This window comes from Puntigrus tetrazona, chromosome 14 (genome assembly GCF_018831695.1).
Source record: "Puntigrus tetrazona isolate hp1 chromosome 14, ASM1883169v1, whole genome shotgun sequence".
Lineage (NCBI taxonomy): Eukaryota > Metazoa > Chordata > Actinopteri > Cypriniformes > Cyprinidae > Puntigrus > Puntigrus tetrazona.
The window spans coordinates 7,093,558-7,111,232 of record NC_056712.1 but is presented as its reverse complement, the minus strand read 5'-3'; the positions used below and the strand labels follow the sequence as shown (position 1 = coordinate 7,111,232).

The window sequence follows — 17,675 nt, the reverse complement described above, 5'->3', positions numbered from 1 at the left end:
CGATTGGTTTTATTTTCGGTTTAAGACGGCGTTATTTGTGTGCAATTTTGTATTCTTGCAGAGCTTGTTTGGTTTGGTCATTGTGTTGCTGATGAACAGGTACGGTGAAAACTATGGCTTTGGAAACGGACTCCTCCTGATACGTAGGACAAAAGGTCCCGGGCGCCTGAGTGTGTGAATGGGGTGCCTGTAGACCACACCTGTCATCTTTATTAATAATAAATGCTGCTGATTGTTGCGTTCATCCGCGCATTTAGCGGTCGCATAGCTGTCAAGAATTTGTAAGTGCGATGGCGGTGTTTATTTTGTCAACACTCATAAGCAGAGTAAAACTCAACCTTTGTCCCGGTCAGAGACATGTGATAGATATCACAAGGTCAGACTGATTCCTGTCTGATTTAATCTGCTTTATTAGGTTTGTTGTTGTCTAAAGCTGTAAAGAAGATCCGCTGCGACCCATGATGCAATTGCCTAATGTTGCAGTACAGTTATGTTTTAAATCGAGTCAAATATACCACTTCTCAGTTTTTGACTAGCCTTCAGATATGTGTCCTTTATCGTGGATGGGGAGAACGATACGTCTGCCAATTGTTTGGCCAATATTCATTGATTGACGGTCATTGCTGAGGTAAGCACCTCCTGACTCATTTCTGTTTGCTCGGTCTCATTGGAATTTGTCGGTGAGTGTTTGACAAGCAGTGTGACGCAATCTTGTCTGTCGTGTGAGTTTTGAAAGCGTGTCAACATCAGTGACTGAAAGAATGACCTGGACGTGAATAAAGGAGTGATCCACTTGATGAACCCGAGTCAGAATTCACCGTGAAGCCCAAGAAGCCCAATAAACCTCATGGTTTCATTTTCAAACATTTCAACATTGATAATAATGAGAAATGTTTCTTGAGCAGCAGATCAAAGTTTTATTGGCAGTTGAGGGGGTTGCTGATTAGTAAAAAATAAATCACTAAATAAACATTTAACGTACAGGCATGCCCCAGATATTTATTTTGTAGTAATGTTGCAATAATGCAAAACAAGTAACTTTAATAATGCTAACTTATTTCTACATGATATGACATACAGCATATTAGTTACTAACCTAAATGTGAAACGAAAGAGACGCATAGCGTGTGACGAGGCTTAACATCTTAAAAGAGATCCGCAATCCGTTTAACTCTTCCCAAATAATGTTAAATATTAAAACAAAAATACAATTTAGGAGTAAATTTGTGCGAATGTTGTAAAAGCCAAACAACAAAATGTTCCTTGCCGTGAATCACGTAAATAATTTCAAACGGTCGTCAAATACTTACTGTATTTTTGATCAAATAAATGCATCTTTGATGACTTTGATGACCAAAAACTTTGATGACTTTTAAATATGAGGACATATTTGTATAATGACATGTGTATGACTTAGGTATTACAAGAAGAAGGTGACTTATGAGGACATTTTTCAAAACACTTGGGTTGGTTTAGGTGTGGGACAGTATAAAAACCATTACGCCTATAAAGTGTCCCCACAAGTTACAAAAACAAACTGGTGTGTGTGTGTATGTATATGAAGAGGTCATCCGCAAAAACAGCAAGTAACTTTATGATTTTTAAGAGACTTTGCACTGAAGTTTACACCTCAACTCAATGGAAAGCTGTCTTGTTCTTGAGCCTAATGTGGATGTCACGTCCCCTGGTCTTTCTTCATAAATCGCATGCCTTTAATATATCTGGATCTGTTCCACTCAACCTCATGCCACTGTTTCCATTTGTTGTGCCACTGTTTTTAAATAGCAGCTGTGGGAGGGGGCTGTGTCTGCACCCATCGGGTGAGCGGCCTGAGGGTCTGTCATTGGTCTTACTCATGCCCCTCCGTCACGGCAAGAGTTTAAAGGATGTGGCTGTGGTCATGTTACCTTTGCCCTGGAAAGTTTGGACACTAGTGGAATGAGACGGAGTGTTTATGTTTATCAGTTCCTCTTGACGGGTTCACGCCAAAAACAGTGAGATAACAAGGAGATATTTGATCAATAAACAGAAGTGGGATAGATACTATCGTATAGGTAGTGATTGACCCATCTATCAATTAAGCTGACGTTTCAAAATTTTGTGATTTATTAGCATTTTCTTCAAAATCTTAGGTTAAGGATTTGTAATGTTTTTGAAACAAGTCCCTCATACTCACTAAGGCTGCATTTATTTAATCAAAAGTATAGTGATATTGTGGAATATTTATATAATTTTAAAACGTCATTTATTCCTGCGATCAAAGCTGAATTTCCAGCATCTTCACTGCAATCACATGATCTTTCAGAAATCATAATATACCGCACAAGAAACATTTTTTATTATTAAAATGTTGAAAGCTGCCATTTTTGTGTAAGTCATAATTCTTTTTTTTTTTTTTAGGATTATACTTCTTTTTAGGATTTTACTATAAAAGAATAGCCTATATAAATCTTTGTAACATTATATGTGTCTGTAATGTCGCTTTTGAATTTTTATGCATTTATGCAAGTGTAAATATTAATAAAAAAAAAAGAAATAAAAATATAAAAAAAACCCAAAAAAAACAAAAAACAAACATGTCAGTCAATTTTCATCACAGAACATCGGTGTAATGTAATCAGCATATAGTTCTTGTCGAGAATTGGCACAGTAACAAATTATATCTAGTCAGTTGTGTTTTATAGGACTTTAACTATTGGTCATTGCTTGTTTGACTTCCTGTCCTGTGATTGGCTGATGCAGCAGGTTCTAAGGCTGTGTGTCTGTCCAATAAGGAGCAGGAAGGGGTCGGCAGCGGTCTGACCCTCGATTGCACATAAACTCAACCTGTAAGTGGTTCAGACTGAGCTGTTTTTACCTTCACCTTCTCATTTCATCTTCCCGTTGGCGTGATTCTGTGGGTGCAGGAGGCACATCGGCGCCCACGTTCGGACATACCTTACTCTTCAGGTCTCAGGTGAAGCGTGTTGGTCGTGTTGAGTTCCTTCCAGGTGATTTGAGATGTTCTGACCTTGCTGTCAACGCCCCGACGAAGGGCGAGTTTTCGAGCAAGGCGTGTACTGGCAAAGTCGAAGAAGCTGTTTTTTCTTTTCGTCAGAATGTAAAGAATTTAGCATTTTCTGATCTGAATGAATGAGGATATTGAATGGTTTGTTGTGTTTGAGCTGTTTTTTGCTTGCAGTCGTGCATGAGTTTACAAGGGCTTCACGCTGTGTCTGTTTTTCCTCACTAAAAGTGAAGGCAGCTTCTCAGAATGATCTGCCCTGGGGCAGTAAGAATAGAAGTGGGTGAGAGGTTAAAGGGGTAACGCGTCCGCGCAAGGTTTGACGTGAATCACATAGCTGACAAAGGTGACTCATGGCCCTAATGCTGCTGCGTTAGCTTGTTGCAAATGAAGCTTGTAGTTTGTATTGTTCATTTGGTTATAACGTGTAGTTAGACCTGTTTAATATTCAAATTCTTAGGGTAATGGTTTTAAACTAACATTTAACAGTTTTAATTTAAATATATTACAGGTAAAATATATTTTGGTAACACTTTAGAATAGGTAACTCTTGGTAACACTTGACTTTTTCATCAATAAAGTCTCAATTTGCTGCTTATTAATAGTTAGGAAGGTAGTTGTTTAGTTCAGGTATTGGTAGGAGTAGCCCCAATAAAACGGCTAATATTTTAGTAATATGCATGCTAATAAGCAACTAACTAGGTGTAACTGTAAAATGAAGGGTTACTTTTTTTGCTAATAAATTTCAGGAATATTTACAAACAAATTGCACGTAACATATTGAATTGAATGTTAAATGTTTTTTAGTCCATATTGTAAAAAGTATTGTTGTATTTGTTTACTCACTCAAAAACACGTCTAGGTCATATTTCATAAAAATCAGCTGAAAAAAAAACGCAAGAAGAACATTGTGGTTATTTTTGTAACATGCTGATCATTGATCAAATGTGAAAGTGAAAGGAGAATTGAAAGAAAGGACAGTTGTAAGTCTACATAATGCCAGTATCTGCTGACATTTCACTGAAGGCAGAGTTTAATAAAAAAACTAATGTGTGTGCACGCGTTCTGTACTCTTGGAGAATTTGGGAAAAGTCTGCATTTAGGGAAACTGTCTTGAAAATAATTCCACAGTGCCAAATATCACCCTAGTTTTAGCTGTTGGTGCTGGCTTGGTCAAACCGAAGTTTAATTCTAGTTTATTCCTTTGTAAAAGCAAGTCACAGGTGTAGTAGATGAAGATAACCTTATCTGATGGTTTGCTCAGTTCGACCCTTCATCGCGGACCGTTTCCCTGCAAAGATAATGTGACACAGTTCACTTTGATTACCGGTTGATTGCTGAGATTTATTCAAAGGGTTTTCCACAACATTTCAAAACCCTTGCCAAGACTTTTATAGCTCAGATTTTACAAAACAGATTTTTAAATCACTTTAGGACAGTAACGCACTTTTCACGTTTCGTTAGACTTTTTAGCGTAATGGTCATTTATTTGACAATAAATAACGTCACAGAGTAAAATATATATTTTTTTCAGTTGCTATTTGGTGACTCATAAGTAGGTAAGAGTCTTAAGTGTAGTAGGGTCTTATTTGACCCCTGTCGTCCTCCACAGATTGAGTTTGCTGTAGTCATGCAGGCACACGAGCTGTTGAAGCAGCTGCGAATCCCTGAGCTCTCCGAGGTGAGGGACTATTTCCGCGGCCTCTCCACAAACACCCTCTCGGCATGGGCGCGTTCACCGCCGCCACCGCGTACTGGTACGCCACCAGACCCAAGGCCCTCAAAGCCCCCTGTGACCTGCGCATGCAGTCAGTGGAGCTGCCGGTAAGATAATCCCGCATCGAGATGAGCTCCACAGCTCTCTTACCGCAATCAGAGATTTGATATAAAATGTGTTTGTTGTCACCAGGGAGGAGAGTTCGCTCGCCGAGGGGCATCGTTAAACGGAGCCCCGCTCTTGAACTTTTTCTACGAGGATGCCAAGACCATGTACGAGTGCTTTCACAGGGGTCTGAGGGAGTCAAGTATGCACTTTTACGCTCACATTTTAACCTTGAAGCAATAGAATAAACGCTGAAATGTAATATTTAGTTGATAATACTGTTATATTTTGCTATGAAGTGCTCCGTCAACCTGTGAAGTGGTCAGCATTTATATATTGCATGATGCTGATATATAAAAACAACTCATTTCTTTGATATCCTCATCATTTCTTTCAGAAAACGGGCCCTGCCTGGGATCCAGAAAACCAAAGCAGCCGTATGAATGGCTTTCGTACTCAGAGGTAGGAGGACACTTCTACATTCAAAGCTGTTGCTCTTTAGATACATGCTTTTTCTAATCGAGTCCTCTGATATTTTAACTCACCACAAAGAATGGTTTTTATTTTTACATCGGCATGTGGTAGAAATCATTTCATTTTGCATCACTTAATAATGTTTTCATTAATAACGAGTATGCAGATAGATTACGTTTTTACAGCTTTATTACTCACTATTGATTATGACCTCAACAGTTTAATAATAAATATTAAAATGTTGAGGTCATAATTAATAGCTAGTGCAGACAATTTATTATGTAACAATATTACGAAACCATGCATCTTCTATTCAGCTCAGCAGCTAAACACTTGATGTTGAAATGTCAACACCTTCAAACTGATGCTTCACGTCTTTAAGTGTTTTTTTTTTTTAGACGTAACAGTTTAAATGTACAATGTCACAATACAGATCTGGCCCGTCTCACACTGGTGCCATGCCACTCGCCCATTTTTTATCATTGAGCTGTGGTATTTATTATAGCTGACATTTAGTGTTCTCTTGACTCTTAAGTTAATAAGTTACCTGGTGCAGCGGGTCCTTTAATAACACAACCAGCATCTAACATGCCGTAAAACCTGTGAAGGAATTCATGCGGTGAGGCATTATGTTCTTTCAAAACGCCTAAACTGTGTGGTGTGTGATCAGAGCGTCCGGCACACACCTGTGCGGACGCTGGTTTTGGATTTCAGACCTCTTTAAGTGCGGCTTTCTTGTAGTTAGTTGGCCTGGTTGTGAGGGTTGCACTTACACGGCTGGCCAAACAGGCGTGAGGGAACTTGTTTAACTGCGGCCCGAGGCAGACGGGTTTAAATGATGTCATTTTGTTATTTAGCTATACAGATTTCACGTGACACTAAATGCATGCACCAATAACCTTTGACATGTGAAGCTGGTCACGAAAAAATTAATTGGAATCGAATTTAAACTATGTAGAGAAGTACGCTTATGGTTGGTTTGGATTTTTTTCTTTAATTTCTCCTTCCTTTTCGCGCACAGTGAACTGTATACATGTGCTTGGGTTTAGTTATTTGTCATTTCCTCTTCATCAGGTGATGGAGCGAGCGGAGAATCTGGGATCAGCGTTTTTGCACAAAGGACACTCGAAAGACGGAGACCCCTACATCGGCATATTCTCTCAGAACAGACCAGAGGTCAGAGCTAATAAATATGTGATTTATTGTAATAAAATTCGGTTTACATTTTAACCTGGTTTAAATTAATGCTTTTAAAGCAATAGTCCAACCAATATTTCAACAAATTTCTCTACTGAATTTAAAGAAGTGTAGCGTTACTTGTAACATTACACTGGCTGACAGTGAATGGGTGCCGTCAGAATGAGGGTCCAAACAGCTGATTAAAAACAATAATCCACGAGTGATCCAAACAACTCCAGTCCGTCAATTAATGTTTTGCGAAAGGAAAAAACATAACTTTTTGAGAAAGTCCATAGTTTTTTCAATATCTAACCATGCTTCGGGAAACATATAAGTCTTTTATAAATAATAATTGCTTTCTCCAGTAAAAAAAAAAGTCTTGTCTGAATCAAGAGAGAAATATGCATAGAACAGGAGACCAACCTTTTCACTGAAGGAAGCTTTATTGTGGATTATGTACTCATGTTTTTTTTTTCCAAAAGGAGCGGATAAAAAAGTTAAAAACAGATGGATTTGTGTTTATCAGCTGTTAAGACTCTCATTCTGACGGCACCCATTCACTGCAAAGGATCGGCTTTTGAGCAAATGACGGAATGCTACATTTCTCCAAATATGTTTTTCAAGTTTTTGAGTCTGTGTATTTTAATCGCAGGTAAAAAGTTATAAAGCGTAATTTTCAATTCTGATTGGTAACGGTCGAGAAATACACGCTTCACCTTTAAAATACATATCTAAAAAGTATTCTTTGATTATAATTTCATTTGCAAATTCTCCCGCCATTACCTTTTGCTATATTTGGGACTCTTGAGTTTGTGACCAACAGGTTGCAATGAACAAAACTGAACTTCATTTTCATTCGAGATTGCAAATATTCTGTGACTAATGCCTGAAATCTTTCTCCAGTGGACGATTTCGGAGCTGGCCTGCTACACATACTCTCTGATATCAGTTCCTCTGTACGACACCTTGGGCACAGAAGCAATAAGCTACATCCTCGACAAAAGTATGTCCGTTTTACCTCGAAATAGTGTATTTACAGCAAGCGTGTGTATTTATTAGTCATTGATTTAGTATGATCCCACGTGTCGTACAGGATGTGCCTGCTGTCTTTTCCATTGGTGTTTGCTAGGTCAATATTAGGGTTTGAGTTTCAGCGATCTAGAGAATGAATGTATTCGCTTATTTTTACTCTTGTTTTATTAGCGTGCATTTGTGTGTGCGTTCGCAGCCTGCATCTCTACGGTCGTATGTGACGTGCCCGAGAAGGTCAAGCTGCTGCTGGATTGCGTCTCGGGTCGGCAGCACTCAATCAAAACCCTGATCCTCATCGAAAACTTCGACGCCGATTTGGTTAGCAGAGCGCAGCAGTGCGGCATCGACGTCATCGGCCTGAGAGACGCAGAGGTGAATGAATCTCAAATCTTTGCTTAACCCCGGCGAAAGCGCTCGATGCGCGCGTGTTTGCGTCTGGCGGGGTCTGTTTGTCTTGCTGTGACCCGAGGCGAGGATGAGCTGTGGTAACAGGGTGACCCGAGAGCACACTGACACTTCAGCTGCTATTTATAGAGCATACTTCAAACATACTGACTTTTAAAAAAAAAAATGCATGTTACAGTTATGGAATTTGGATGGACCGTATGAATATTATATTCACGCACAAATAGTATTTACACGAAATCGTGCCATAGAGTACAATATCCCCCCCAAAATTAAAGGTTTTCAAAAAAATATTTTTCAAGATATTTCACTGATTTAAAAATGTGTTATTGCCGTGTTTGCTTTTCTTTGATGACTACGATTGGCTACATGGCATGCAAATAAACAAATAAAATTGTAGTTTTGTTTTATTTAGTTAGGTTGCTGATGTTTTGTTTTATTATAATATTATTCAGTCATAATAATATTAATTTGTATTTAAGTTATAATTGTGATAATATTTTATATTTCTTTTATTATTCTCAAATTTGTTTATTAGATTATGTATTTTTTGATTGATTTATGATTTTATTTAAACGTAATGATTATTGTTCATTTTCTTTCATAATTGAGTGTTTTTGTTTGTTATTTATTTTAATATTTTATATAATATTGTATGATTAAATTGGACATTCATATAATAATTATTTTTGATTAATGTTACATATTTATTTTAATACTATTGATTAATGTTATTAAAGTTATTTACATTATTTAAAAAATTAAATAAATTAATTTGACATTTGTATTATTTAATTACGATTTGAACTTCATTACAGGGAATTCCTAATGTACACACTATTAACTTTGTGAGTTTTTGACTTCCTGAGCGAGATGAAGGTTTGTATCGGCCGTGCTTGAGTTTGATTGCCGTCTGTCTTCAGTTCAGTCTTTACCGCAAACAGTTTCTTCCTCTTTCACTGAGCTTCCTCTGTCTTCTTCAGTACTTAAATAAGTTTCTCTTCCTTTGCAGAATGTCGGCAAGGCTCATCGAAAGCATCCTGTGGTTAGTATTTGCAGTTTCTTTTTTTCCTTTTGCCAGTGTATATTTTATTATTACAGAGTCTGGGTGCTACTTTTCTCCTTTAAAATTCTGAATGTTTCTTGAATTCCTCCTGTATCTGCAGCCCCCTCAGCCTGATGACTTGGCTATTATTTGTTTTACAAGTGGTACCACAGGTACAGCGTTTTTATTGGTTACTTCATTCCAGCCAGAAAATGCATGAATTGATATCGGTGTATATTTGGCTTAAATGCAGTATCCTTTGCAATATGCTTTTATCCTTTCTTGCTTGTTTTTTTCACAGGAAACCCTAAAGGAGCGATGCTCACCCACAGAAACATAGTGTCTAATATATCTGCCTTCATCTATATCACAAAGGTAAATACAGTCTCAAATAAAAGCCCTAAAATCAAAACTTAAAATTCATTTGTCAAGCAGAACAGTTTTCACTATTGTTTTATTTGTAATTTTATTTATATATGAATATATTATTTAATATATTTATTTTTATTTATTTATTTATTTTTAACCTTTCCCAATTGGGTAAAAGCCTTTTACTAACATATTTGAGTTGCATATATTATATAAGTAATGCTTTATTTTTATATTATGTAATATTTGTTGATATTATTATTATTATTATTATTAATTTACTATTTGCATTTTTAAATAATTAAATAATTGTATAATTTTGAATTTTATAATTAAATGTAATAATTTATCTGCATGCGATTTTAAATTTGTAAGAAATGATACCTTATTTTTACTTTACAGTGCAGTTTTCGCTTCCATGACAAAGCACATAGGCCACAGGAAAGACCTTCCTACAGTATCAGAGCGTTAGAGCATGTAGCATGACGTTTTATTAACTAAATGCTAATGAATAACGAAACACACAAGCGTCAAAACGTTTATACACAAGGAAAGTGCAAAGGCTTGATGGATTAACCGTCAAGAAAAGCCACCTGTTAAACAAGCAAGAGTCTTAGAACACTGACATGTCGCATATAATAAACTCTCTCGATTAGATCACGTGAAAACGACACCTAACAAGAAATGTGTTTATATTAAAAGGTGATATTGACTAGCGATCTGTCATAAACATGCACAAAACGGTGTACAATACAAAAGACAGTAATACAAGAACAATAACAATATACACAATGACGTTCAAAGAAAGGTTTCCCTGTGAATTAATAAGAGAAAAGTCCACTGTCTTTCCAAAAGAGGGAATGGGGTTAGAGTTGCTTTGTCCAAATTCGGGGAACCAGAGGCCTGTTCTGGCGTCTGAGGTGTTTAGATGAATTTTAGAGAGACGCTTTTAGTGGCCCTTGGTTGGGTGAAAGGGCTATTAAAGATTATTTATTAAATATAATATAATATATAATATAATATAAATATAACAAATAGCTGTGTGTCTGGTTGGTTCAAATGCTACATATTTAATTTATTTATTTCTTTTATGATTACCAGTTTTTTTTGTTTTGATAATTTTTTTTTTTTATTTAACCAGAAAAGACTCTTTTTTTTTTTTTTGTCCTGGCCAAAATGGGCAGCAATACAAAAATGAGTTCCAACACAAACTAAACAGACACTTAAAACCATTACATGTCACCGAGTCATCTTCCATTTAACCGGATAACTGTTTTAATAATCTACTGGTGATCTGTCAGGGAGACAGTTTTAATCATTTTTAGTATTTGCTGGATTCCGTCGCTCACATTCGTCTCGACCTGTGTCTCGCAGCCCACCTGTCCCATCGGCCCTCAGGACGCGCACATCTCTTACCTGCCCCTGGCGCACATGTTTGAGAGAGTCGTAGAGGTCTGTATTTTTTTTTAAATAAGCACACGCTTTATGGTTTGCTCTGCTTGTGACGCGTCTGTTCCCGCGGACCGGTGCTCAGGGAGTGACTCTGGTGCACGGCGCACGCATCGGATACTTCCAGGGGGACATCCGCATGCTGATGGAAGACCTCACGACCCTGAAGCCCACCATATTCCCTGTGGTTCCTCGTCTGCTGAACCGCATGTTTGACAAGGTGAGCTAGGGCTTGAAGACTAGATTAAACCTGCAGCAAACCTGCAGGAATGTGTAAACCAGAAGGAAAAAAAATTTTTTTCAAATACGTTAAATGCTTTCTATTCAGTAAATGCAAAATTATTATTGTGTGTGTTTTTGTAAAATAAAATTAATATTACTCATTTTAAAAAAAAATACTGTAAATGGTATTATGGCCATAGCAATAATTTGGTTTTCATATATCAGTATTTAACTTTATGATTCAAATGTTAATAAAATATTTATAATAATTTGTCATTATTAATATTAACAATAAATACCCATTTTTCTGTAGTACAGTAGTTTTAATGCAGTTGTAATTTATTGATATTAATCTATATAATGAAAATAATTAAAAAATATTTTGAATAATAGTCAGATTAAATACTAATTTTTAATAGTATGAAATATTGTTTTTTTAATTTAATAATAATTATTTAATTCAATAAAATTTTGTTTAATTTAATTGTATGATAAAATAATATTATGAATCATTTGTCTTATTTGTCTACTTCTAATAATAAATACTATTTATATTACAGTAGTTTTAATGCAATTGTTATATTATATTGTTATATATTTTTTTAATTGCTATGTTTTGAGTAATAGTAAAATAAAAGTATTTATTGTTTATTATTATTATCATCATTTTAAGTAATTTTATTTTACAGCACAATAGTACTGGAATATAGTTCTTTACTGATTTAAAATACTTAACTTATTTTAAATTATTCTTATTATTAATAATAATAATTTATCATGATCTGTTAGTGGTAGTAATACGCATGGTGCTCCTCTTATTGAATGAGCTTCCGTTTTGTCCTAAACTGTTCATACAGTATGCCTCAGTAATGCAAGTCACAACCATTTATGATAACTGTGCTACTGTATGACCTGGGATCTCTCACATCCTTCACGTCTTTCCCCTCGTAGTGTCTTTACGTGTTAGCTGCTCTAGTGTAGTAGTAATGTAGTTAAACCCTCTCGTAGATCTACGGTCAGGCCAACAGTCCCCTGAAGAGACGCATCCTGGAGTTTGCCTTCAGGAGGAAAGAGAACGAGATGAAGAGCGGGATCATGAGGAGGGACAGCGTGTGGGACAAGATCATCTTCAAGAAAGTCCAGGTGATTATCGAGCCGAGAAGGTGCTTGCTGACAACGTTAGAAAGAGCGGCAGTGTTCAGTGTAGTGACGGGTCTCTGCTGCCCCCTGCAGGCCAGTGTTGGAGGAAACGTCCGGATGATGGTGACCGGAGCGGCTCCCATTTCAGCTCCTGTTCTCACCTTCCTGCGAGCTGCGCTGGGCTGCCATGTACGCTTTGACCGCTCAGACACACATTTGGACTCATTACAATATGTTTTATACTGCCGGGTTTTGAAGTAGCTGTTTCCTTGCAGTTTTACGAAGGATACGGTCAGACCGAATGCACCGCCGGCAGCACAACTACAGTACCAGGAGACTGGACTGCAGGTAACACACACACACATGCTGAGGCATGAACGGCTATTAACACGGCTGTATTGAGTGTTTTGCGGTGTCGTTGCAGGTCATGTTGGAGCTCCTCTGCCCTGTAATGACATCAAATTAGTGGATGTGGCCGAGATGAACTATTACGCAGCTAAAGGCGAGGGAGAGGTGTGTGTGTGTGTGTGTGTGTGTTGTGTTATTATAAATGAGATACTATTGTAGTGCCTATGTGACCCTGGACCACAAAACCAGATCTGTTAAGACTTTGGAATCTGAGGGTGCATGAAAATCTAAATGTTCAGAAAATGCCCGTTAAAGTTGTGCAAATGAAGTCCTGAGCAAAGCATATTACTAATTTACTAATCGAAAAAGAAGTGTTGATATATCTTCATTTACCTATACAATGTATTTTTGTCTATTTCTACAAATATACCAGTGCTACTTAAGACTGGTTTGGTAGTCCAGGGTCACATATAGGCCTACTGTATATAAGTATACAGTGAATAATTTTTTATTTATTGTGTTATAAAGAGGTAATGTGAGGAAGAAAAAAAAATGTTGCAGTTGCATACATTTTTTTGTTAATGCTACTAAACATTATGTTTTTTGTTAATATATATATATATATATATATATATATATATATATATATATATATATATATATATATATATATTTGCAATTTATTCATTTATTTTTAAATATATGTATAGTTTTTTGTCTTTTTTATTTATTTCAGCTTATTTAGTTTCAGCTATCTTTAAAATGACACCAAAAAGTTAACAGTAATAATCTTGTGTGTATTTCCTGAGGTCTTTCACCCATTCGATAGGTGTGTTGTTTCTGGCAGGTGTGTGTGAGGGGTCCTAATGTTTTTAAGGGGTATCTGAAAGACCCCGAGAAGACGAAGGAGACTCTTGATGAAGATGGTTGGGTTCACACAGGAGACATTGGCAGGTGGCTGCCGGTAAGAGCGGTTTAATAGAGGACCTTAGTTCTGTGTTCACAGACACATTAGATTATGATTTTTGATGCACTATTTTGGTGCATTATAAATAATAAAACAAGATGCAGCTAATTAAATGCGTACATGTGGCATTTAAAAGTACTCAAAATTTTTTAAAAGACTTATCTCTTACTCACCAATGCTGCATTTATTTGATTAGAAATATAGTAAAACAGTAATAATAAAAAATATTTTTTAAAGTTTTTAAAAATAATTGGTTTCTATTTGATTATATTGAAAAGTGTAATTTTATTCCTGTAATCAACGGGAAGAGGACTTCATCATTACTCTAGTCCTCAGTGTCACATGATTCTTCAGAAATCAGACCAGATTTTTGCTCAAGAAACATTTATTATTCTCTGTGCTCAATAGTTTTTCCCAAGATTCTTTGATTAATAGGAATTTCAATAAACAGCATTCATTTGAAATTGAATTGTTGAATGTCCTTGATTAATAAAGCGTTCATTTCTCAAAATAACATTATTTGTATTTAAAATCAAACCCCCCACTTCGCAAAATAAAACCCCCAAAAACGAACAAACACCCAAATAGTTTGCTATTCAGCCACTTGTTCTTTTAGTTGAACAGTTTTAAGTAATGTTAAGTAATCCGTTATTTAAATAGACTATTATAGTTTTTAGTTATTAGAGAAACGTATTTAAATTGCACGAAGACAAATGATGCCCATAAACCTGTATACACATATATGCTCAAGCGCCATTTTTGTTTTGCAGAATGGCACTCTGAAGCTTGTGGACCGTAAGAAGCACATTTTTAAGCTGGCTCAGGGTGAATACATCGCTCCAGAGAAGATCGAGAACATTTACATCAGGAGTGAAGCCGTGGCGCAGGCTTTCGTTCATGGAGACAGTCTGCAGGTGAGGAGAGAGAGCCACGCTCGGGTAGAGGCGGAACAGAACAAGCCTTTATTATTTGCTGTTCTCTCATTTCTCCACAGGCTTGTCTGGTAGCCATCATCGTGCCTGATCCGGACTTTCTGCCCGGCTGGGCCAAGAAGAGAGGCATGGAGGGCTCGTACGAAGAACTGTGCAAAAAAAAGGTAAAGACAGATCTCCCAGCTGCATTTTTATTCCCTTTTTTTCAGAGAGTTGCATGCTTAGGTAGATTTGGGTCTTGAATTAAAACGTAAATCGCAGAGTTTTGAGTGTATATAATGTGTCTCTATGTTGATTTAGGAAGTGAAGAAAGCCATTCTGGAAGATATTGTCAAACTGGGTAAAGAAAGTGGCCTGAAGTCTTTTGAACAGGTGAGGTTTGTCTTCATACACTCAGAAATGAATTTCCATTCTTTTAGATTATACAGTTTCAGCTTGAAATGAAACTAGTAAGAAACAAGTAATATTCATGCACTTGAATGTGATTAGTTGTGATTTATTGTGATTTTGACAGCACTAAATAAACTATATTTAACTAATCACATTCAAAATAAAGGTTTTGTTTGAACTGCATGAATATTACTTGATTTATTGATTTAATTTTATTTTATAAATACTTTATTCTTTACATATTTACTATGTATATATAAAGACACGCATGCAGTATATATTTAGAAAATATTTACATGCATTTACGTGTATATATGAATATTCATATAAATTCTGAAATTATATAATTACATTTTTCATATTTATATACACTTTTATGTACTTATATGTACATAATATACACCGTACACACACATATGTAAATAAACTGTGATTAATCATTTGTCAGCTCTAAGTGTATTGTTAATTACTTGCATTTGATTTTAAGTAATCCTATTTTTAAAATGCATGCACAAAATGCATGCACATATATATAATATATATATATATATATATATATATATATATATATATATATATATATATATATATATATATATATACCCAGTTACTGTGTATTTACAATAGATTCAGTTTATTAGTACTATTACGTGTGACTGGCAAACATACCTTACATTAAGTTTAATAGGATGGAAAGTGCAATGCAGTTCAAATATATAAATCTTAAATTTAGGCCTAAATATTTTTAAGTACATCAAGTAATTTCTTCACTTCTCAGGTAAAGGACATTGCTCTTCACACCGAGATGTTCTCCATCCAAAACGGCCTCCTGACTCCCACCCTGAAAGCCAAACGCACTGACCTCAGGAACTGCTTCAGGAAACAGATCGATGAGCTTTACTCTAACATCAAAATGTAAAGTGCCTCAGATATGTTGGAGTGACAGAGCTGATCTGGGTCTCGTGACTGAAAAGAGCTGGTTCAAAACAAGAGAGAGCTTGTTATATATGCATTTCAGAATAAGATTATATACCTTAGATCAGCTGTTACTCGAAGCTTCATCACCCGACTTTAAAGATTCCACCTCAGGAAAACGTCCCTACATTTTGACACCGTAATTTTTTTGCTTTTGACTATTTTAGGAGAAAGGGAAGAGAAATCCACAAGCACAAACAACCTAATGCTGTTATTGAGGACAGAATAAGCTTCCTCTTTTATTTAAAAGCAATTTTTACTAATGAGATGATGTAGATAACCAAACATGCCATTCTGCTTAAATTTGCTGAAGATGTACTCACCCTCACTCCAAGATGCAGATGAGTTTGTTTCTTCATAAGAACAGATTTGGCGAAATGTAGTATTACATCACTTGCTCACCAATGGATCCTCTGAAGCGAATGGGTGCCGTCGGAATGAGAGTCCAACCAGAGACAGATGTGGAACGCACATTTTCAGAGGAGAATAACTGTAGCATTGTTTTTCAGATAAACAGGTATGTTAGCTTAGCATGTTTCTCATATATTATGGTATTTTTGTGCTTTAGTAGTCAAAAACTGCAACACCTTTAATGAGCTGTAGTGGTGTGGATTATTTATTGAGATCAGCTTTTAGCTATTTGGACTCTGACGGCACCCAGTCACTTCAGAGGATCCATTGGTAAGTAAGTGACGCATTGCTGCATTTCTCCAACTCCGTTCTTATGAAGAAACAAACTCATCTACATCTCGGATGACTTGACACCATTTTAAGCAAACTATTCCTTTAATACAGCAAGCCTTCATTTTTAAGTTTGTGGCCTTTCTAGTAAATGTTTTTTTTTTTTTTTTTTTAACCACTGCTTCAGCGGCAGTACAGTAGCTATATCGTGTAATGATCTCACATCGTGTATGTGCGTGTTTGGGAAATACTGTGTACAGTCTCAGGGAAAAATGTGCCTTATTAATGGTCATCAGCTGCATCGAGTGTTGATGAGACAGGAAAACGCACACATGCGACAAAAAAAGCCAATAATTTTGTACTGTACCTCACAATCAGCATGAAGGGTGAAGCACACAGTCCATGTTAGATGGAGAGTGAGAAATATTTCATGATTTTGTCTTCCAGTAGACGGTTTTATGTCCTGAAGCCTTTAAAAAACTGTGTATCTGTTATTAAAGGAACACTAGCAAAGCCGATTGTTGTTCAGCATTACATCTTCAATGTAATTCTATATATATATATATATATATATATATATATATATATATATATATATATATATATATATATATAGAACTTATTCTAAAGCAGCTTTACAAAGAATAGTGCCTTACAAAATGTGTGCAAACGATACATAAATCGATTTGCTCTAATTAGCTTTGCCTGTGTTTCATTAAAAATGTCCGTTGAGTTTAAACACATTGTGATCTACAGTGTGTACCTATGTAAGCCATATGCTGTCTATACGATGCTTTCCTCATCTTTAATGTTGACTTTAAGACGGCTTACGTCCTCATCTAATTTTGTTGGCTATTTATGTGAAGGCAGATGTTTTCAGGTGTAATATTACAGGTGTGACATGTCTCGTATCATTATGCTGTAACAGCATTGCAGAATACAGGAGCTTTCCACATGTGTCCTTATGTTTCATCGATGGTTGCTGCTTCATGTTCATTGTAATCGTGTGTTTATTATTGTTTTCATCGTTTGTTTTATTAAAGCTTTATCTCGAGTGTGAAATGACCTGTAGATAAACCAAAGCAACTGAAAAATTTAAGTGCACTCTTCAAATGACTCAGCTGTACTAAAACACCTTATCGTGATAATAATGATAAATGTATGTTTTCCATGTAAGAGATGTACATGATTCAAATTAAATATGATTTATGAACGACGAACAGTGGGTTAAAGCTGTTTTT

The 17,675-nt window shown here is 36.0% G+C and overlaps 1 protein-coding gene across 1 annotated transcript; it reads left to right on the top strand.

The window, feature by feature from the left end:
- Positions 1 to 4,617: 4,617 nt before the first annotated feature.
- acsl1b (acyl-CoA synthetase long chain family member 1b) lies at positions 4,618 to 17,654 on the top strand. Its single transcript, XM_043257423.1, is given in 21 exon segments — positions 4,618 to 4,722; positions 4,725 to 4,828; positions 4,914 to 5,028; positions 5,224 to 5,288; positions 6,375 to 6,476; positions 7,383 to 7,482; positions 7,708 to 7,883; positions 8,929 to 8,961; positions 9,083 to 9,134; positions 9,263 to 9,336; positions 10,705 to 10,782; positions 10,865 to 10,999; positions 12,010 to 12,144; positions 12,235 to 12,330; positions 12,417 to 12,489; positions 12,566 to 12,654; positions 13,337 to 13,453; positions 14,227 to 14,370; positions 14,451 to 14,552; positions 14,689 to 14,760; positions 15,557 to 17,654. Coding segments are annotated over 21 exon segments (2,091 nt in total). The 5' UTR covers positions 4,618 to 4,634; the 3' UTR covers positions 15,698 to 17,654.
- The last annotated feature ends 21 nt before the right edge of the window (positions 17,655 to 17,675 follow it).